Source organism: Tachypleus tridentatus, chromosome 8, assembly GCF_004210375.1.
Source record: "Tachypleus tridentatus isolate NWPU-2018 chromosome 8, ASM421037v1, whole genome shotgun sequence".
Lineage (NCBI taxonomy): Eukaryota > Metazoa > Arthropoda > Merostomata > Xiphosura > Limulidae > Tachypleus > Tachypleus tridentatus.
This window is the reverse complement of record NC_134832.1, coordinates 115,921,877-115,945,455: the sequence shown is the minus strand read 5'-3', so window position 1 is coordinate 115,945,455 and position 23,579 is coordinate 115,921,877. Positions and strand designations below refer to the sequence as shown.

General features: G+C 36.3%; 1 protein-coding gene across 7 annotated transcripts in view; it reads left to right on the top strand.

The window, feature by feature from the left end:
• LOC143223265 (rho GTPase-activating protein 45-like) overlaps positions 1 to 23,579 on the top strand; it is a 117,851-nt gene that overhangs the window by 13,125 nt on the left and 81,147 nt on the right. The window contains exon 1 of one of the 7 annotated variants that reach the window (XM_076450994.1): positions 6,797 to 7,670. The exons of 4 other annotated variants lie outside the window; for them this stretch is intronic. In XM_076450994.1, coding sequence (XP_076307109.1) covers positions 7,512 to 7,670 — 159 coding nt within the window. In that variant the 5' untranslated portion in view covers positions 6,797 to 7,511. Of the gene's footprint in view, positions 1 to 6,796; positions 7,671 to 21,417; positions 21,664 to 23,579 lie in introns of those variants that run through there. 2 more of the 7 variants (XM_076451000.1, XM_076450999.1) reach the window with 2 other exon arrangements.

Genomic DNA, 23,579 nt, shown 5'->3' with positions numbered 1-23,579 from the left:
ATAACTTTATGTAATTGTCTTTCTCTTTATTTCTGATTGACTTTTTCCCCATTGTTTTTTTCTTTTTCCCCCCATGTGTTTATTATCTAGGTCCATACCTGCTATGTAGATCTATTTCTGCATTACTTTCTTCTATTGTAACACAGTCTTCTATTCTCAAACTCTAGTTTGCACTTCTTGACTGGTCTACATGTGGGGATACTATTTGGTTGAATGGAAAATAAAATTGTTGTAAGTATACTGAGATGTAATTTTATTGTGATAAGTTTTGTAAAATTAAATATTTTACGCATTAGTCATTGTTTTGTAACTAACGTATAACGCTGCATTTTTCACTTTTGGAAATTTGACGTGATAGTCTAAACGTATGGGAAGAAGTTAATTTATCATTTTATCAAAAATGCGAAAAATTGTGTTTTCATAGACAACAAAGTGTCGGGAAAATATTCAAGTATTTATTTCGGCTAAAGACGTCTGTAGAATGTTAGATTTCGATCTATTGTCTTTCCTAATTCTTTTAGTTTCCCAATTTGCCTTTGCAGAAAAAATGTCTGCCTTTCGCAAGTGCTCGGGTTATAAGGTTTTTATTCATTTCTATCAAGACTCCTTCAACCTGCGTGTTTTTTAACATATTAATACATGTTTTTCTATTTACCAGTTTGAAACTCGTGACCTGTTCCTTGTTAATCATGGTTTTAGATCTAGAGCATAAATTTCTTATTTATTGTGAAGCCTATTCAACCAAAAACGTTTAGCATAGCTGCACATTTATAAAGACTAGAACTACCAATAAAGTATTTGATCTCTTAGTTTAATGTACAAGTACTATTTGCTGCAGCATTTCCGAGTCAACGCAAAGAACTACAACTAACAAATTGTAATGTGTTTCGAACCTATAATGTTTCTTATCCAGTTCAAACTGCATTGAAATTTTACGTTATCTATGCTTTGACGTCCCATGTATAATTTTCGGACCATCTTTCTCTTCTGGTTAAATACTTTGGTGCATAGGAGTTATAACTCTTCACCACCCTGAAAAGATGCCGTATTTTTGCTTTCAGCAATGAATCCTCGATGTTTGTCGGTCTAACCTCCTTACCAGAATGGTTTTCACATTGTGGTCTTTGCCTCTTACAAGTGGGCAGCTGATATCAAAAGCTTCCTTTCTAAGCCTAATCAGTTTAAGTGTTTATTTCTTTTAGTGTTTTAAAGCCACAACCTGCTAGCAAAGGTGAAAACAATCATTTCTGAACATCCCAGTTAGAAAGGGCTCAAAAATTCTCCAGGATACTGTAATCCCTTCTTCCAAACAAAATTCTTGTCACGTAAAAAAAAGGAAAGTTCACCTGCCATATAACTTTGTTAATCATAGACGTTAACTTTGGAACAGTATCAAGGAGACAAGTCTACCTCAAAAGTAAATAAAGTAAGATAATCAAATAGTATAATACATGATAAGTCTACCTCGAGTGTGAATAAAGTAAGATTATAAGATGGTACAATGTATGATAAGTTTACATCAAGTGTAAATAAAGTAAGATTATCAGAGGGTATAATATGTGATAAGTGTACATCAAGTGTAAATAAAGTAAGATTATCAGATGGTATAAAGTATGATAAGTCTACCTCAAGTGTGAATAAAGTAAGATTATCAGATGGCATAAAGTATGATAAGTTTACATCAAGTGTAAATAAAGTAAGATAATCAAATGGTACAACTTAGTGATACTAATCATCACAGAGTAATCGGCACATTACTCGGTTAAAGTGCACATATAGAGAGAGACAATTTTGTTTGTTTTTGAATTTCGCACAAAGCTACTCGAGGGCTATCTGTGCTGGCCGTCCCTAATTTAGCAGTGTAAGACTAGAGGGAAGGCAGCTAGTCATCACCACCCACCGCCAACTCTTGGGCTACTCTTTTACCAACGAATAGTGGGATTGACCGTAACATTATAACGCCCCCACGGCTTGGTGGGCGAGCATGTTTGACGCGATGGGGATGCGAACCCGCGACCCTCAGATTACGAGTCGCACGCCTTAACACGCTTGGCCATGCCGTGCCCAGAGGGAGACAAATGGTGATAGACCACAAAATTAAAAATTGCATGCCTTAGATATTTTGTGTCTTACAAGTTTCGCGGTCTCTTGATAATTAATGTTTACTGCTGCTTACTTAGTAGAAAGCTACACAATGGGCCATCCGTACTTTGTCCAACGCAAGGAAGCAAAATCTCGGATTTTTCAGTTTCAAGTTCTTAAGCTTGCTGCTGAACCATCTGGGAACATTTAGGGTTTACCAAGTATAGACATTTGGCGGTTATAAAAGCATCAACCGAATAAGAGAAGACCGTTTTCTTGTGTTCTATTTTATTTTAATATCATAGGTAGGTCACAAGGCTTTGACAGAAAGCCTAAACAAAAGAGTGAGAGAGGTTAATGAGATACCCATTCATGTGCATCATGCATAATGAGTTTATATTATACATTCACTTTAGTTACTGTAATTATACTTGCTAGTTTAGTATCAATGCCTCTTTTTACGCATCTTGGTCCACGTATTTTTAGCTTAAAAAACAACTCAACAAAAACTGATTCTATTTCTGTACTTAACATGTAAAACATGCCTTCTGGGTGTTACATGAAAAAGAATGTATGTACCAAAAGGAATAAACATGCTCCTCCATTCTGTAATCGAGGTCATACTGGTCATAAATTCCGCTTAACTTCTGTTTTACAAGTTTCCATGACATCTAACCATATAATATTCACAGCTGTTCGCACACCCTTTAGTTAATGAGTCAAGGACATCTATGCTGTTGTTGTTATTTTACTTCACCACTCTCTACCATTGAAAACTTACGTTGGACAAACTTTGTTTTTGATGATATATATATCATAAACAAACTTTATCATAAAGTCTATCATGACTCTACAATTACAATCTAAGTTAAGACCTGGCTTGATATGGTTGCTTTTAACCAAAAAGCTGCACAATGGAAAACCTGTGCTCTCCCCTCCTCTCAAGAGTATCAAAACCTAAATTTTAGCGTCGTAAACCTGCAGACTTTTTTATGAGGCACTTGGAAACATCGAAGTAAAGCGAGCAAAATGTAAGTTTTGTTCAGAAGGTTTTGATTCTGAGTTCCTAGCAATCATATTCATGTATAATATTTAATGCATCTAAACCATCTAGTCTAGTCATTTCGACTAACGTCGTCTAGTTTATGCAAGAAAAATGCGTAAAATTATGCTGAATGGTACAGCTGATTTTTTCTACTCATTTTTAGATGTGATGAATTTTTTGAATATATTTCATTTCACAGTACCAGAAAACGAAAACGCTATTCAAGTACCTTACATTATATTACAAAGTTATTCAAATAAACGATAAATAATGCATTGAATGAGGATACTTATTAAAACTCCAATAATTAATTTCTACAGTAGTGATGTTCAGCTACTACTTAACACCATGTTACTTATTTGAGGAGGTAATTATCAAATGGCTGTATTTTCAATACTAGCAAGCTTAGTTTACAGAGCCTCATCACATCATTATACAGTCGACGTTCAGTTATGTCTATTTGATGGCTGTGCATCTTGATAAGAACCATGTAGCATAGTTTCAACTGCAAAAGGCCTGACATGGCCAGGTGATTACGGCTGTCGACTCGTAATCTGAGGGTCGTGAAATCACACCAAACATGCTCTCCCTGTTACGGTCAATCCCTGTATTCCTAGTAAAAAAGTAGCCCATTACCGGTGGATGGTAATGACTAACTGCCTTCCCTCTAGTTTTACACTACTAAATTAGGGGCGGCTAGTGCAGATAGTCCTCGTGTAACTTTGCGCGAAATTCAGAAACCAAACAAACAATAACAAAACAATCGGTAATAAGGCTGTCATGTTTAAAGCACACCACTCCATCGTGCTTGTTTTAAGTAATTCTTATAATGTATGAGGACATAAATTTCCAAGCATCTAGTTCAACAGTCATATCACACAAAAATCCGTGAATTTTATATCCGGTAACTTAACTGACGGATATGTCTTCATATAGAATAGTAAGACTGTCTTTCATTTCTACTTGCTTGAGGTATACAATGTTTGAACGGGTATATCTTGGAAGTAATTCTCTATAGGTAAATTGTGTTGATTTTTCCAAAGGATGTTCTTTTTATTTTGTTTCGTATTGTTTGGGTCAAGTAGACAACATTTGCCACTTAACTTTGTGCTTGTGTATTCTCACCTATTTGAAGACGACGCCTTTTAGTTATCGTCGCTGAAATACGACTTCTTGCAGGTCTTTTTTAGATGATAGTGGTATCTCATATTGATCTATTATCCTTTATTTTCCAATGCCATTAAGTAAAAGAGTTGCCCCCATCTTAGGAAGTGTAAATTCCTGATGTAAACACATCTATAGGAGCTAAGTTTATTTACACTTTGAGCCTCAAATTATCGGTCAAATCACACGAAACACCAAACAAATTGGAAATACAATTCTGATACATGCGGTATGACCCGGCACGGGCAGGTGGGTTAAGGTGTTTGACTCGTAATCTGAGGGTTGCGGGTTTGAATCACCGTCGCACCAAATATTCTCGCCCTTTCAGCCATGGGAGCGTTATGATGTGACGGTCAATCCCATTATTCGTTGATGAAAGAGTAGTCCAAGAGTTGGCAGTGGGTGGGGATGACTAGCTGCCGTCCCTCTAGTCTTACACTGCTAAATTAGGGACGGCTAGTGCAGATAGCCCTCATGTAGCTTTGTGCAAAATTCAAATCAAACAAACAAAGACATTTGCACAGCTACTTCGTAATTTTCTTTACACACCAATGCTAGTCACGTTTATCGTCACCAAGAGGCTCAAAACCCGGTTACATTGTTAGCACAGCGGGTGAGCTAGTAATAATTTACTACACACATCATATCTACTCTTTACCATGCGATGTTTCTTACACTACTATGAACTAAATATTACGATATGAATTCTTGGTGCATGTATGTGATTTGTCTTTTCATAGTCACTTCCACACGTTAACAGACATACAGATGTGATAATACCACTTCTGCCTTCACGCTGTTTTGCTAAGTTATTCTACTAGAACTTAGTAAAATGATAAACAAACTAATATATATTCATCCGTTGCTCGGGACTTTCTTTGTTTTTTAGTCATAAGCTGCTACCTGTTAAATGCTGTCCATCGTGCATTATAGTAACTTGTATTTTATTTCCTTTACGCTGTAGATTTTGTATGGGTGGGTGGAGGCTGAAATGAAGAATGCAAATCAACATCGTATATTATAGAGAAGAAAAAAGTCGTTTTGGGTCACGCATCGCACATGTGTGTCACATAGCTTAGCTTCATATAAAGTGTTCATTCTTCAGCTAACATGTTGACGCTTTCTATGAATCGTTCACCTCCATGACGTCATAATCCAATAATCTTCTCCCAAATCGCTAAATAAAGAACACAGTAGGGTTGCAGTTAGTAATATTTAAATCAGTTTCTTGCCTTAAAGCAATCTTGATTCCTAAGAACCACGGTCTCCTCGGTTTTTTATATTGGCCTTCTGGCCCTGACCTACTTCGAAATGCCTACTTGTTTTCTTGTACTAACCATCGATTTGTTAATGGATTTTTACAACTATCTATAGATTCTGGTTTCTTTCAGTCGGCGATCTTACTTTAGATAGCGTGTACGTAGAACATTGACGTCTTTTTCAGAACTACGTTGTTATAGTTAACATCACAGAAACTCTTTTCATTCAAATAATATTATCTGCTTGGCAATCACTTTCCTATAACAAACGTGATACATTCCAAATTTTTAAAGTATCCCAGAAATATTCTATGATATTAATAATGTTGTTTATATATTTGACTCAATTTGTTTAGTGTTTTTTTCCAGAAAACTTGTATAAGGGGTAGTTCCTGCCCCCAAAGCAGGGGCGTAGATCCTGGGGAGATGGAGGGTATACATCCCCCTCTTCATTTTAGGTGGGGAGTATGGTGCATACAATCATCCCTCCCTACAGTTTGGTCTGTTGAATTATTTTATTGCATCACAGGCCTACAAATTGTGTGTTTGTTCTTGTGATTCTCGTGTTCTTACCAATCGAATTACATAATTAAGCCTAGATGTAGGCTTTTTCGGTAGCCGAAATGTATATCTTTAATATAGGCGTGCTTCTAAGCTTTTCGATCAAAGTTATAATTCGCAACTTCGTAAGTATCAGTCAGTAGGCCTAAGTATACATTGGCAAAAAGATTACTCTGTGAGTGCATGTTTACAGCTTTCAGGTTCACGTAATCAGATATTACTAGTTTGCAAATTGAACAGTCCACATAAGTGGATGCAAAAATCATCCCCCCATCGGGTGTAAAAAATCTACGCTCCTGCCCCAAAGAATAACTAAATGATAAAATAGCACTATATTTGTTCCATTTACTCAGACACATCAATATGTTTATTTATCATACCCGTGCTGACTATAAATTAATAAGACCTTTATATTACGAGCAGGACATCTTTAGATTTTTTAAATCAAAAAGAGCATAATTTTCGACTTTTTACTAGCGTATTCAGAACTTCAGACTGACATTTAATTACAGTACTTGCGTTATTGTTTTGAAGTTATTATTTTAAGTATGTTATTCATAAATACCGCTAAGCTAACAACTAGAACTCAAATGCTCGCCCGGAAACTGCTCGAGCTGCACCTAGAGCTCAGGAAGTGAGGAGGCGTGGTTTTGGTTGGCCTAGAACTCAACCATCCTGCACGAGCTGTTCTCATAACTCGGTACGAAGTTTTGTAAAGCAGTCACCGGTTGCTCACCTGGTGATTCAAACCTAACGGATATTCCGTTCAACGTGTTAGAATCTAGTAATAATATCGTGAGACAAAACTATATAAACCCAGGATGATTTTGTTGCACGTAGAAGTGACGTATGGCTCTGGATGTGCTGTGCCATCTGTCGTATAAACTGTTGAAACATCCACCACACACCCGAATACAGTTTTCTATCATTTACCTTTGAAGTTAGTGTTAACAGGAACGACGTTTTGTTAGTCAAGCAGCGAGATCTAAAAATGTGGAAAAGGTTTACTATGAAAGGAATTTCCTATTCAAAGTTGAAAATTATATTTGAATCTAGAAAAACAGAAAACAGCTTCTGTGTGTGCGCATATCGCTGTGTATGTCATATCTGAGTTGTGTAACCAATACCTGAGTTGATCGTAACCATGACTTCAGCATACATCACCAAATGTGTGATATAACTTGCAAGGAATATAACCGTTTCATTGGATATTATCGTAAGCAAACTCTCATCCTCCGAAAATAATGAACACAAGAAAAGTCTGTATTACTGACGCTGTTAGTATCAGAAAGATACATCCAACGAGTTCTGCGAAACTGTCTATTAAAAAACCGTTAGAAATGAAAATTTACAGCGCCATGTTCCTGTGAGTAAGGAACAACAGTTTTCATTAAAAAATTATGAGTAGACCGCTTGAGACATCAGTCATTGCTGCTGAAAACTTGCGACAATGTAGTTCAAGCATGAACAATGTTCTAGAAATAGCTAAAGCATTATGCTTTGCGTGTAAAAACAAGAAACAAATTCTAAAATCAAGTACAAGTTGTTTTTATGTTCAGGTAAGAATTTTCGTTTTCACAATGTTTTCGTCAGTTGGTCTTTAGTATGCTTTCTTCCACGTTACCAATGTTGTTGTTTTTTTAAATTAAATTATGTCTTAATACTTTTAGTCAAAAGTTCAAAACCAATAGCTTTCGATATACGTGGTGGGGAGGGCACAGATAGCCCATTTGTGGCTTTGTGCTTAACGTCAAAACAACAATGACCAACAGCTTTATATTCGGGTAATTATTCTGTACTTTAAATTTGTTTTATAAGTACCGTTGAGGGAGTTGGATAACAAATCTGATAATGCACTCGGCCACATATTACGTTAATTAATGTGAAATACAATTGATTAGAAGTAATTCTTTTTTACCGCTTTCTAAAAACGAACCTGGGACCTTTGCAATTGGTATATGCGATTTGTCTTGATATTTGAAAGGTTAAAAATTATTTTTGTTATCTTAAGAGGAGCTGGCACGACCCGATGGTTAGAGCATTTGACTTAAAACCTGAGGGTCACGGGATCGAATCCTGTCACCGAACATGCTCGCCCTTTCAGCTATGGATATATTACAGTGTTTCGTTGATGAATAGCTCAAGAGTTGGCAGTGTGTTCCGTTAATTAGCTGTCTTCCTTCTACCATTTTATAATTAGGGACGGATGGCGCAAGTAGCCCTCGAGTAGCTTTGCGCGAAATTTAACAAACATACAAATGCAGATATTATTTTGTGAAGGGCGTTTTCAATGCTGATAGGGAAGCGAGAATGTAAACACAAAATGTGAACAAAGTGTGTGTGTTTTGCCCGCCGCATGATTCAAACTCCTAACTTTTATCCGTATAAATATAGTTTAGTCATATTTTATAATCAAAAGAATTACATACGAAAAAACACAAACTTCTTTTTTACTACCAAGTGGGGGACTGGCATAGCCATGTGGGTTAAGGTGTTCGACTCATCATCTGAGGGTCGCGGGTTCAAATCCCAGTCACACCACACATGCTCGCCCTTTCAGGCGTGGGAGCGTTATGATGTGACGGTTAATCCCACTATTCGTTGGTAAAAGTGTAGCTCAAGAGTTGGGGTGGGTGGTGATGACTAGCTGCCTTCCCTCTAGTCTTACACTGCTAAATTAAGGACGGCTAGCACAGATAGCCCTCGAGTAACTTTGTGCAAAATTCAAAAACAAACACTACCAAGTGGACAGGACGTGATTTTCAAAATACTAAAAGTTCCGTTTATATGATGCTGATAAATCATAGAAATGACACCTGCACCTTTTAGCTTTTAATCGTAGCTCTCAAATATTGCAGTATGTACGTACATTTGATTTCTCGATACACTATTGTGTTGTCTGTCAGTCAGTTAGTAGGCACTAAAATGACGTTACATATGGACGCTTAACGTTTATATTTGTATCATAGTGACGTCAGTAAAACGTGCGCTTGTTATGAATCCGAGAATGCACTCTGTAGTCTACAACACAGCATGACATGTGAACTTTAAAAACAAGAGATAAAAATATTTATTACACTTAATTTTGGTTGGTTGGCTGGTTTGGTGTTTTATGGCGCAAAGCAACTAGGCTATCTGCGCCTTTAATTTTGGTTTTACATACTTTTGAAACAGAACATTCTCGGTAACCCTTTGAACGTACATCTAATTATTATAATATATACCTGCATATCTGGAGTGGATTTGTAACACCAAGACTTTAATAATCCAGTTATCCCAATCACATTCCAACTGCTTCTCAAAGATTTTCATTTTTACCGTCTTACGTATTACTGTCCTAATTATCTAGGAGTGAAGCGAGTACAATAACGACACAAATAAGGCAGAGGTACCACTTCAGATAGATCTCTTTGTTACAGAGCGTTACCTTTGGGTAATGTTTTTTTGTTTTCGTGTTTTGGATGGTGGTTTATGTGAATCATATGCTTCTACAAAACTATCCACTTTTTATTAAAATATACATTTACATATTCATGTTAAAGTATAAAAATAATTAAATAAGTAAATTTTGTACCTTTATAATCACTTTTTAATGACCCGTAATATATATTATAGTATGGATAGCGCTCAGCCTTGGTTTGTTTTTGAATTTCTCGCAAAGCTACACGAGGGCTATCTATGCTAGTCGTCCTTAATTTAGCAGTGTAAGACAAGAAGGAAGGCAAGCAACTAGCCACCACAATGCACCGCCAACTCTTGGGCTGCTCTTTGACCAACGAATAGTGGGATTGACTGTTACATTATAACGACCCCATTCCTGAAAGGGCGAGGATGTTTGGTGTGACTGAGATTCGAACCCGCGACCCTCGGATTACGATTCGAGTGCCTTAATCAGGATAGCGCTCAGAACTAAACGTTTATTGAGTACAAATATTCTCTTTGTTCTATTCTTCTATCTACGAACTTTAGTTTTTCTACACATATTTTTGTCTGCGTATTGTGAACAACGAAAAGTTTTATTTTGATTTGTCTCTGATGAATCATGTTTTGTGTGAAAATACTATTCTCCTGTTGTGTGTTTTTTTTACCCATTCTTTCGCGTAGGCCGGTAGGGGTCTAATATTAAATATCTAAATATTTAATTATATCAGTAAATTTTTAAATATAGGATTTTGGAATACAGACTCAACACAGTATACTAATTATTTTTATTATTTAATAAAAGCTATTCGTCAGTGGCAAAATGACATTTACCCTGTGATTTTGGAAGTAATACTTTCATTTTTTTGTCATTTCTTTAAATTCCTAAGGTTTTTCAGTCATTAACGAAAACAAGAACAGGCCCCGCCCTTAAGTACGAAAACCCGTTTTATTCAATGCGTTCCATGGAACTTTGTAATAATTTATTAAAATAATTTATCTTGAAAATTACCTGAGTTATTAATGTATTAACGAAAAGGGCCAAAGACCGGATTAATAAAAACAAATTGAAAGTTTGAGAAAAACTGGGAATAGGCTAGCGGAGAATTCCAAAGTCGTTGCTACATCTGTTCGTGAAAACTAGTTCAAGGTGTAGATATATGTACCGATTAAACACGTACCTCCTTTCGAGATTTTTAATTAAAACCTACACTCCTGCAGGGCGGTTTATGTCGGCCTTCTTTCTCAGCGGCAGTAAATGTGTTTCTTGATACTTGGCCCAATTTAAAACGCAGCAGACGCTGTACGCGTCAGGTTAAAAACCTTTTACATTTAAGGGCATAAAGAGGTAAGGTCGAAGAAAAGGTTGTCGATCTTTAATACGTTTTAATAAATACAATTCGTTCGTGAAAGATGTACAAAAATGGAGTAACATATTATATTAATTGGAAAAATTTACTGTTTTGTTGATGTAACACGTTTATACAACCTGTATTATGTATTATGAAATTATCATCAACACGTTGGTAGACAAGAGAACCTCTCGAATGGGTAGTCTATAAGTCCAACTTAGAGACACTCATTAAAGACTATGTTAGTTTTGTTTTGTTTTTAATTTCGTGCAGTCCTAGTCGAGGGCTATCTGCGCTAGTCGTCCCTAATTTAGCAGTGTAAGACTAGAGAGAAGGTAGCTAGTCATCACCACCCACCGTCAACTCTTGGACTACCCTTTTAACAGGGAACAGTGGGATTGACCGTAACTTATAACGTCCCCACGCCTGGAAGAGCGAGCATGTTTGGTGCGATGGGAATTCGAACCCGCGACCCTCAGATTACGAGTCGAGTGCCTTAACCCACCTGGCCAGACGATGTTAGTAAAAAAACGTCGTTGCATGCTGTTCTAAAGTCATGGCTTTCAAAAGACATAATATTATGCTGTGATAAGATATATATATGTAACCACAAATCCAAGTACAGAAAATGTCACACTGAAATTTATTATACCCAAACAGCTACTTGTTCTAAAGAAGAAGTTTCACCATAGCCATATGAAAGATCATCAGTTCTGTTCAGGAAGTAACACATTTTCCCCCTGTTTTTTAGTGAGAGGGGCGAGTTGACCCCACGGTTGAGCTCTCAACTTCAAAGATGGCAAGCCGAGATCGAATTCATATAATACCACAATAATTCTTTGTTATTTACGCTGAGTGCGTTATAAAACTGATAGACATTCTTCAGAGTAGTTTGTTTGTATTTGAATTTTGCGCAAAGCTTAACGAGGGCTATCTGTGCTGGCCGTCCCTAATTTAGCAATGTCTTTAGAGTTGATGGCGAGTGGCAAAATATTGCTTACTGCCTGACTTCCCTCCATTTAGTAGTTAAAAACAAGAAATGATGGCGAATAACCTTTACCATAAATATATAATACAAATACTGCCTCATTCAACCATACAAGCTAGGTTATATGAACATTATAAAAGCCAGTATGCATTATATTGCGCTGGCCAGTGGATAATGTCCAGAAAATATGATATTACAGTACATTCATTTAGAGATAGACGTTAGGATGGTGGACACCTACTAAACACTTTATGACATTCAAACATTCCGTACAACATACAAACTTTCCGGAATAAAACTGCGTTTTGTAAAACAACTCTAAAGGACGTAACTACTAAGACAACTTGTTTTAAAGATATAATCATTTTAAACATGTTTTTTTCTTAATTTTGTTAACTTTTAAACCCACTCTTGAACCTTAACAACTATTCACAAACATATAGAGCAATGCAAGCTCAACCAGTATTCGTTTGTTTGCTTGTCGTTTAGCATAAATAACATATATTATCTGTGTTCTGCCTTCTACAGGTATCGAAACCTGGTTTCTGGCTTTATAAGTTCGCAGACATCCCGCTGTGCCACTGTTTGTTCACAACTTTCTGTTTTTAATGATACACAGTTAAGAGCAAGTGTTATAATTAAATATTTTGTTCGTTATCAAACATACGGCGTTAAGAACATGTTATCTAAAAGTAGTAACTGAGTGTTATGAGTTTTGATGTATATAAAAGAAAAGCTATATTTTATTTTCTTTAAACTTTGAAATAACTGGTTTTGTTATTTTCGTCTATATCCATTATGCAGGTGTATATATTTAAATTATTACCATTCATACTCTTGTTCAAAACCGCAAGAGGGTTCTGTATTGCATCGAGATATGGGTATCAGTTGTCTTTAGCAAGTTATACAGAAAAAAAGTTACTGTTTGTATAATATTAGCAAACATCCGGCTTGATTCATAGCGGAATTTACCTTTTTGCTACTTTCCTAATAGTGAAATACTTAGTTGGGAAAAGATTAAAATGTGTTACAAAACAAAACAAAACAGGCAGCATTATCACAAAGTAAAAACTAGATACACGGAACGGTTATTGTGGTGTCTCTTTATTTAGCAGTACCAGTCGGAAGTAAGTTCGAGTAACTTGTTTGTTTGTTTTGGAATTTCGCACAAAGCTACTCGAGGGCTATCTGTGCTAGCTGTCCCTAATTTAGCAGTGTAAGACTAAAGGGAAGGCAGCTAGTCATCACCACCCACCGCCAACTCTTGGGCTACTCTTTTACCAACGAATAGTGGGATTGACCGTAACATTATAACGCCCCCACGGCTGGGAGGGCGAGCATGTTTGGCGCGACGCGGGCGCGAACCCGCGATCCTCGGATTACGATTCGCGCGCCTTACGCGCTTGGCCATGCCGGGCCATTGGAGTAACTAAAGACAAGAAAGGTTACGAATATATGTTTGATACGTGACACATGCACCTTTAGGGCTGTGGCTTTTAAAACTATTTAAAGCTGCGCAATGACACACCTATCTGTTGTCTGCCCACCATGAGTATCAAAACTCGGTTTCTAGTATTGTCAGTCCGCAGACATACCAATTTGCTACTGGGGAGGGAGGGAGGGGAGAGGAGTACAATACTAATCCTCTGAGCACTGCAAAGACAAAAACAGAGTTGTAGTTGTGAGTTTCAGTACAAACCACAGGTGTGAAATTTTCAAGTCAGTAATGTTGATTCACAATAAATAACAATAACAGTTCAATAATGACATATAACACTAAAGGTTTACATAAAATGCTACATTGTGAAACTGTAACTGAATTGAACGAATTTCAACTTTTTAAAACTTTTTCAGTATTTACAATAATATTTCACTGGTATTTGTAAGAAACGTAATCTAAAAAAAAAAAACAGTTATAAGCTAATATGCAAATTAATTTTCAAAATTAGAAAATACAAATATATTTAACTATTGTTTCTAAAACCTCTTAAATTAGGCCCGGCATGGCCAAGCGCGTTAAGGCGTGCAACTCGTAATTCGCGGGTTCGCATCCCCGTCGCGCCCAACATGTTCGCCCTTTCAGCCGTGGGGGCGTTACAATGTAACGGTCAATCCCACTATTCTTTGGTAAAAGAGTAGCCCAAGAGTTGACGGTGGGTGGTGATGACTAGCTGCCTTCTCTCTAGTCTTACACTGCTAAATTAGGGACGGCGAGCACAGATAGCCCTCGAGTAGCTTTGTGCGAAATTCAAAACAAACAAACTTCTTTAATTTGAACGAGTTTAATATTTCAGTCTGCTATTTTTGTTCTATGCAAGTATGTGTGTGCTTTTTATAGTATATTTTATTTATCTGTCTATAATGCGCAGAGTACTTGATTTTAAAGCATCTCCTATTTAATCCATTTTCTGTATCCAAATTTAGAACAGCATCTGTTTAAATAAACAATATCAAGATTTTATTGTTTTAGCAAAACTTTTCTGCCCAATGGTTTACATATCAAGCTGTGGATCCAAATTTCGGTGGTTCGCGCCAAGTTTCCGCTCTAGAAACGTATCTTGCTCCGCACTTTTGCGGTAATGTGTGCGTTATAATAACTTATGCCAAATCTAATCTCATTAATATAAATAGAACAGCCAACGAACTGCCGATGGATGGTATCAGTTGGCTAAGTATTCTCTTATCTACCACAGCAAAATGAGGGCCGACTGTCGCAGGTGATCCTGAAGAAGCTTCGTGCGAAATTCAACAAACGACAATAATGCCTTTTTTACATTGGTAACAAATTCATGCAACATAAAATCTTACGATGTATAACAGCTAAGCTGATGAAGTTTAAGTTATTCAGTCGATAAAGGTGTAATATTATCTCAACATAAAATTGGTAACAACTCTACTGGAAATTGTTTGTGCGTTTTTTTATAGAAAAGCCACATCGAGCTATCTCATGAGTCCACCGAGGGTTACTGGAAAGTCATATTGAACAAATCCAAGGATAAAGTGGTTAAAATTATTATTATAATGTAATATCACACCTGTTGTCGGCTACTCGTAATATTGCGCAAAGCCTTTCAATTCGTTAAAGGTTATGCCTAAATATTCAACTTTTTTTCTTCTAGTTTTTATGAAAAGTTGTAAATAAGTCATATAAACTTTGTTTCCAAAACCATTCATTATTTATATACAAACTCAAACGAAATGTTCATTTCATTTCCAAAAAGCATCAGGATTTTCAGTGTGATTGTAAGGATGTCTCGCCTCTAAACTCCATTCGTTTCCAAAACGACATCCCACATCAACATTTTTAATACGATAGTAGATATTATTTTCTTTTAATTTTGCGTAAAGCTACACGAGGGCTATCTGTGCTATCCGTCCCTAATTTAGCAGTCTAAGACTAGAGGGAAGGCAGCTAGTTATCACCACCAACCGCCAACTCTTGAGCTACTCTTTTACCAAAGAATAGTGGGATTCACCGTCAAATTATAACGCCCTTACGGCTGAAAGGGCGAGCACGTTTGGTGCGACGGGGATTCGAACCCGCGACTTTCAAACTACGAGTCAAACGCCTTAACCCACGTGGCCATGCAGGGCCAATGATATTATTTGTCTCTACACTTCTTTCTAGGGCCCTTTCAGTCGTGGGGGCGTTATAATTGACGGTCAATCCCACTATTCGTTGGTAAAAGAGTAGTCCAAGAGTTGGCTGTGGGTGGTGATGACTAGCTGCCTTCCCTCTAGTCTTACACTGCTAAATTAGGGACGGCTAGCACAGATAGCCCTCGAGTAGCTTTGTGCGAAATTCCCAAACAAACTTCTTTCTATTTCTACTTCTTCAGTATATCTTCCTTACCACCATTTGATTTCCTTAAAAATAATTATGAAACATTATTTGATAGTCAGCCTAGAGGTTAACTTGACAGACTGTGAATCTAGAAATTCATGGTGTGTGACTCTTTTCTGCAAGATAAACCTAGACCAAATTCCACTATTCGATCAGACAAAACTACTTTAAGAGTTACTAGCGGGTGCTGTTCATTAAATGCTCTCTCTGTATTGTATAAATGCAAAACCAGATATAGATACACTGCTGGCCAAAATCTTAAGGTCAATGAACATAAAGAAAAAAATATGCATTTTGTATTGTTAGACTCAACCACTTATTTGAGTAGAGTTTCGAAAGATGAAAATAAAAAAGGGAAAAATAAAAATAAAAAACATTTTAGCATTTAATAGGAAAAATGTGAAAACTATGAAATTAGCCAAAATTCCAGCTGGCCAAACGTTTAAGACCATACTGAAACGAAGCATTAATCGGTGAACACGTAACGAAATTTAGTCATTTGTGTTCAAGCATTAGCATTGTCAACATCTTCCACTGACATCTCCTGTGCTACATTGGGTAAAAACATGGAAAAGGCTAAAAAGTTGATAGAGTTTAAACGTGGAAGAATTGTCGAACTACAAAAGCAAGGTTTCTTTCAATATGCCATCGCTGGTGAGATCGGGCGTAGTAAAACTGCTGTTGTAAGTTTCTTAAAAGACCCTGAGGGATACGGAATGAGAATTTCAAGTGGTTGGCCCAAGAAAATTTCGCCGGCGTTGTGCAGGAGGATTCGACGGGTTGTCTAGTAAGACATCAGCCGATCGTCGAACCAGATTAAGGCCCTTACGGATGCAGAATGCAGTTCAAGAACAATAAGACGGAATCTACGGGACAAAGGCTTTACAAACCGTAAACATCTTCAAAGGTCATACCTCCTTCCATACCACGAAACAGCTCAATTAAACTTTGCTGAGAAGCACCAAACATGGGACGTAGAAAAGTGGAAGAAGGTTTTGTTCTCTGATGAGAAAAAATTTAACCTGGATGATCCAGACGGCTTCCAACGTTACTGGCACGATAAGGATACCCCACCGGAGACATTTTCTACACGACACAGTGGTGGAGGTTACATCATGATCTGGGATGCTTTCTCCTTCCATGGAGCTTCAGGTTATACAGGGGCGTCAAACAGCAGCTGACTACATTTGCATGTTGGAAAAAGCATCCTTATTGACTAAAGGCCCTCGTTTGTGTGGAAATTACTGGATATTTCAGCAGGACAACGCTGCAATCCACAATGCCCGCAGGACAAATGACTTTTTCATGGCGAATAACGTGATTCTTTTGGACCATCGAACTGAACCCCATTGAAAATGTTAGGGGTGGATGGCAAGGGAAGTCTACAGAAATTGATCTCATTTCCAAACAGTGCATGATCTTCGTGAAGCCATCTTCACCACTTGGAAGAACATTCCAGCCAACCTTCTGCAAACGCTTATATCGACCATACCAAAGCGAATGTTTGCAGTTATTCGCAATAACGGCCGTGCAACTTTCTACAGAGATCTCTTGTTGAGCATTTCCTACTCTGTTTAGGACTTTTTTTTTGGTATGGTTTTAAACTTTTGACCAGCTAGTATTTAGACTAGTTTCATAGTGTTCACATTTTTCCTATTAAATGCTAAAAAAGTTTTTTATTTTTATTTTCCTTTTTCTTATTTTCATCTTTCGAAGCTCTACTCAAATAAGTGGTTGAGTCTAACAACGCAAAATGCATATTTTTTCTTTATGTTCATTGGCCTTAAGATTTTGGCCAGCAGTGTATATGCAGACATCCCTTTACGTAACTTTTTGGGAAAATCTTGAAACATTATTAGATTCTGTTAATGGTTTTCTGCACGCTTTTGTACAAGCAATATATTTTCTTAATGCACTTTTCCATCGGCTGATCACTCGAGAAAGGTCACGAGTAAATAAAATATTACTTCATGACAATACAAACAAATTAAGCTCTCGGAGATCATGTTCGCTTCCGTTTGAAATCAGTCTTTGAAATTATATTACGCTGCTTTATAAGTTATAAGTCGACGAATTGTTTAATAGAAAACCGTAAGATTTGATATCAATATCGTGTTTTTGTTCCGATGCGTAGGCAGGAAGGCGTTTAGCACGCTTTAAAAACATGAAACGTCATCTTTAGGCAAGTTCTGGAACCTGAACAATACCTCTGCACTGCAGTTACTAATATGCATGTAGTAAAAAAAAACATCTGTAAATATAACTATTGCACAGTCATTTGTAGTAAAGCAGTCTGGTATGTTTATGTTTTTAAGTGCGTGACCGTACCTCAGCCATAAAGAGGTCAGACTGCATCATACAAGCAATGTAGCCAAAGTACAACGGATACTCGAAACATACAAACTTGGTACCACGATATTAAACTCTATACATTTATAGAAAAAAAATAGTATTAACAGTTGTCGAGTGATAACCTTGAAGAAAGTAGAGACTGTGTGTCAACAAATAATATATGGCATGCTTAATACAGTCTTCTGTGTGATGTTATAAAGAATGTTAAAGACTAAACACAAATATATATTTTATCAACTTTTCCCAGCAGAGGGCGACACAGTGAAACCGATTACAGGCATCCTATCATGGGGTGTATGTAATGTTATAGACTAATTTGTTTAGTACTAAATTTAGTGTTATCATGTTAAAACAGGTTTGACTTTCCCTTTACAATCACAAAAAAAGTCAGTAAATTTTAAACTTGCCAACAATGAAGTGTAGCAGTGACGCAAGCTCTGTATAAACCTGTTTTCCCCAGACCAATCTGGTTTGTACATGATTAGACAACATTCTATCTCTCACTTGTTTGCGTTCTATCTCATGAATATTTGCAATTTTTTATATTTATATATATCGCAGTGTGATTATGGGGGAGGGACCCTACTATATAGAACCTTGATTCTCACTAAAGAAAAGTGTTCTAAGTCTGATCTTAAAATTGTGTTAACGCTGCACCAATTAACCGTACTGGTAGTACTACCATATTAAAGTGATTATTCTGTTTCGATGAATATAAAGTTTCCGCTACTACTTAAAAGTAAAACCTCAATGTTTAGATATTTAGTCATGTGACTAACGAAACACGTTATTAAAAACATTTTAATTACTTTTATTTAGAACAAAACAGAAAGGCTAGCATAAGATAAAAAACTGTTCCCATTGTTACTAAATAAGGGTGCAAAAAGAAAAATCATATTTACCTTGAACAGACAGTTTGCTCTTTTTCTTTCACTCGAGTCTTTTTTTTTTTTTTTAAAGACACGCGTTTTTCCACGTTTCATATCAAAATGTTTAAAATACATTTTGCTCCACAGATATAGGTTACAGCAGCAAGACTAGAATATTAAAACACGACATCCAACTTTAACTGCGGTACATGCTGTCAGATATTACAGGTATTCACCCCAAAACTTGTCGGATCCGTCCGGTATTCTTAGCATTTTATTAAACAAAGTAAAACATCCGGATGAATAGTAGATGGATCGTGGAAAGTATTTCTGTTTTTTATGAAGTTTAGTGAATTGTTTCCGACAGTAACGGTTATTCTAATTATATTAAATCACCAGATGACGTATTCTATTCCCCACCTCCCTGAAACAAAAAAACATTCGAAGTTTTTAGCCAAAATGGTTGACAAGTCTGTTGTTGTTTTTTAAAAGAACTTCCATGTTTTAAGTAATTCTTTCCATTTTGAAATATAATATCAATTGTTATTATTGCTATTTACCAGAACAGCAAGGCTTGGAAACTATTAACAACTTAAACATCTTTTATTCCTAATCATTCGTAGGTTTTGCTCAAATAACCAGTGGCGTATTTGGGTAGGGGCTAGAGGGGGTTTAGCCCCAGGGCCCATGGTCTTAATGGGGGGGGTTCATTGATAATTTTATTCTATATAAAATTGCATGAGATGTAGGGCCCACAAGAATGATTAGCTCCTGTGCCACACAACCTTAACTTCGCCACTGCAAATAACTATGAAACTTCAGTTATTAAGACAGCGTCTATAATATCGATACAGCCCTTTGATTAAGTATGAGGTGGTTGAGAGGAAAATATTAAGATTTAGGGTAGCATTCAATTAATATTTTTCACATACTTATAATGTCATCCAGAATGTGAAAAATATTAACTTGTTGCCACGCTGAGGTAACTGACCTTTTAGGCAGATACAGTTACAAAACGTAACTTACGTTTGGTTTTCCAAGCAGTAACATACGTGAGAACCGTTACGTTTCACGTGGTGATTGTCTTCCCCGAGAGTATTTTCTCATGATAGGCACGCTCCCTCGTGCCCCTTCCTTTTTAACCTGAATACAGGTGCATTAACCAAATCAACAGACTTGTCGGTTGGAAAAAATAACCTGCTATTGTTCTACAACTTCCGCTAAGGCAGAATACTGGAAATTCCATGCATTTTGAGGCATGTTAATGAAAGGAATGGCTTGTATAACATTTACTTTATAATTCATTTTCAGTCTTTCCACACTTCAAACAATGTTTTAAGGTATCGAATAATATATTTCAATTTTACCAAAGTTTATATTGAAAGGGAATACGATACGATTTAGCGAAATATTTTATTCTGGGTGGGTTGAAGGCTGACAGTAGAATTAATGTTAAATAATTCCTTCAGCAAGGCTGATAACTGAATTGTCTGTTATTTAAATAATTCACGGATACCATATATCCTTACATTTTGAACTATTAAACTTATATCACGGCTGGACGATGGTATTATGATGACAAAAAAAGGATCAAATTTCGGTATAGATAAGACTAAAACTTTGTTCCATAGATGTTTAGGTCATTAGCCATCACGTGTTTCTGAATTAAATATTAATCATCGTCTCCGAAAAGTTATGTAACATTATAAACATCATCCACATGTTGCGTGACTGAAACAGCTACGACGTGGGCAAGTCAAAGATTTGGCTGCCAGAATGGATGGTCCCCCTTGAAAAAGTGATATATGTTTAGGTGTCCACTTATCATTGTTGGTTCGTCTATAAACATGGGATATTTAAAAAAGTGTTTGTGAAACGGATACGTTACCGTAAAAACAAATCGAAGTTCTGACCTGTGGATATTCAAATCACGCCAAACTTGTAGTTAAGGCTTTTCATGTTTCATATATTTGTTGTTTTTCTTCCGAATTTAGTAAGATTTCCCAAAACAACAGAAAGAACAGAACCATTTTATTTTTAACCTCCAAAGCCGTGACGCTCTTTCGGATACAAAACCTACGTAAAACAATATGTGCGTGACTAGGCATAATAATCTATATTTAACATTAAATATGTATGTATATTTATATATAGACACAGAGTGCACGTTCTGACGAGTAACAAATTCAAATATATGCACATTTTTATCGTGATTACAAAGAAAGTTGTTTCCGTTTCTTCTTGGTACTAACCTTGATTGTGGTTGATTAAAACCACAGCTGAACAAATAACTGGCATAAATAAGCGCCATCACGTATTGAGTCATACGTTGCAACACTCGCCACTTGGTTGAAGAGATTGTGATACATATAATAACAAAAAATACAGTTTACAGCTGTATTTTAGAATTCACGTTCGTGAAATCAGTACCTTTGAACCTCTAGGTACCACATTCACTTGGAAGGTTAGAATATCTTGCTTAGAATGTCTTGTAAGGTGTTCCTTATTTGAAAATTGTTAAAACTCCAAACGTGTACTATCCTGGCATCAAAAGTGTGAATTTGATACTAAGAAACAAAGTCCAGTTTGATTACCGGCCACATCCAACCCTTTCTTTTACTGTTTCTTTCTCTGTTGTGTTAAGGACCAGAGCATATCAAAAAACATAAAACAAATGCCAAGCAATAAGTGAGTTTGGCTGTGGATCCAGAAAAAAGTTTCTTGAAGGTAAATAACTATGTATATGTGTATGTGCATTTGCTTGAAGTGGCTGCTAAGGAAAGTTTGAAATATTGTATTCTTACATGATGTTACGACAATTATAATTAGTTGGCACAAGTTTAAGTTTTTAAATACACTTTAGGGATGTAAAGGTAATTGCCAGAAACTAATGTTATATGGATTGGTTTGTTTTGAATTTCGCGCAAAGCTACACGAGGACTGTCTGCACTAGCCGTTCCTAATTTAGCAGTGTAAAACTAGAGGGAAGTCAACTAGTCGTTACCACTCATCGGCAACTCTTGGGCTGCTCTTTCACCAACGAATAGTAGTATTGACCATCATATTATAACGTCTCCACGGCTGAAACGGCGAGCATGTTCGGTGAGAGGGGGATTCGAACTCGCGACTTTCGGATTACGAGTCGAGTACCTTAACCACTTGTTTTATGGAAATTTTAAGACTTTATAACGCCCGTGTCACCGAATCTTAACAGTGTCATCACTAAAACAGTCGACGGTAAATCTAAAGACTTGCAGTACTAAAGTCAGGGTTTCGTTTCCCCATAGTGGACAGAACGCAGATAGTACATTGTGCAGTTAGGGGCTAAAACAAATGAAATTGTCAAAATAATTTGCACACGGTTTGCGCTTGGACTTCCTTAAAATACTGGCATAGCACACTAAAAGTTTAGGTAATGATATTTTGTTTGAAATACATATTTTGCTAAAATCGATGCAGATGACAGATAAAAATAATACGAGAAACTTTTATTGTAGAAAAATGCATTTCAAATGCTTAAGGAGCATGTGCGAATTTGAAATTTAACTTTTCCTTCTGGAAGCGACACTGGTAAAAAAAGAAAAGAAAAAAGTGTGGTTTTTGAGGCTAATCGGAGTTATTTGTCTGGAAATATTCTTTACAGTTGTGTCTGTTGTTAAACACAAAGCTCTATTGTGGGCTATCTGCACACGTGTCCAAGTTCCTCGAAATAGGTATTTTTGTACATTTGTAACTAGAACAGTAACAGTTGATTTGCAGGTGAAATTTAGTCCGGGTACCTTTTCCAATAATTGATTATTTACGTCATGAATAGTATCATTTCGAGGTGCAGGAATTGCTCTTTTACACAACGGTTTAAAGTTTTGATAGATATAATAAGTTATTTATGAAATAAAGAATCTCGCCCGCTAAATGATAAACGTTGTATCCGTAATGTTTTGTAGAGGAACTGAACACAATAAATGTTTTTACTATGTATTGTAAAATTTACCACAATAAAAATTAGCTAGAGTGCTTTTTTGTTTCCACTACGAACGTTTTGATTTACTTAAACTAATATTTATGTATATAATTATGCCAGTTTATCGTAATAATAACTCCATTCTTTGTCTGTCCTGAAAATGCGCGCTCCCCTTTCTATCCAAATGTGCAATGCGCACGAACATATTTCGACAGATGTAAACGAGAAACGAACATAAACATACTTTAGTAAAGCTTTGTATAGTAACTTATTAAAAGCTTAAAAAGATTCTAAACAAGGTATAATTTTAGGTCGTAGAATAACATTATAAATTTATTTGCCAATAGAATAAGTACGGTGAAGTTAAGGCCTAACTAAAAAAAAAACAAAACTGTATACAAGTTACAGTGTTAGCTTTATCGAATGTAGGCCATACTTAATAAAAGCTTAACTAATGTTAGGCCTGAAACATACAGACAACGTATTTCGGCGTCTGCGGTTATAATCTTGTCTTTAAAGAAGTATTGTTGCAATAAATATGCTAATTTGACTTCATATGTTTTGCAAGTCTCTGGTAGTGTTTTAAATTTAACTGTCTTTATCAAAGAATGTTAAATGATCGTTTTGTTTTATTTTCTAAAATTCAGTGAAGTACGTTAAATGTATGTATTATCACCGGTTT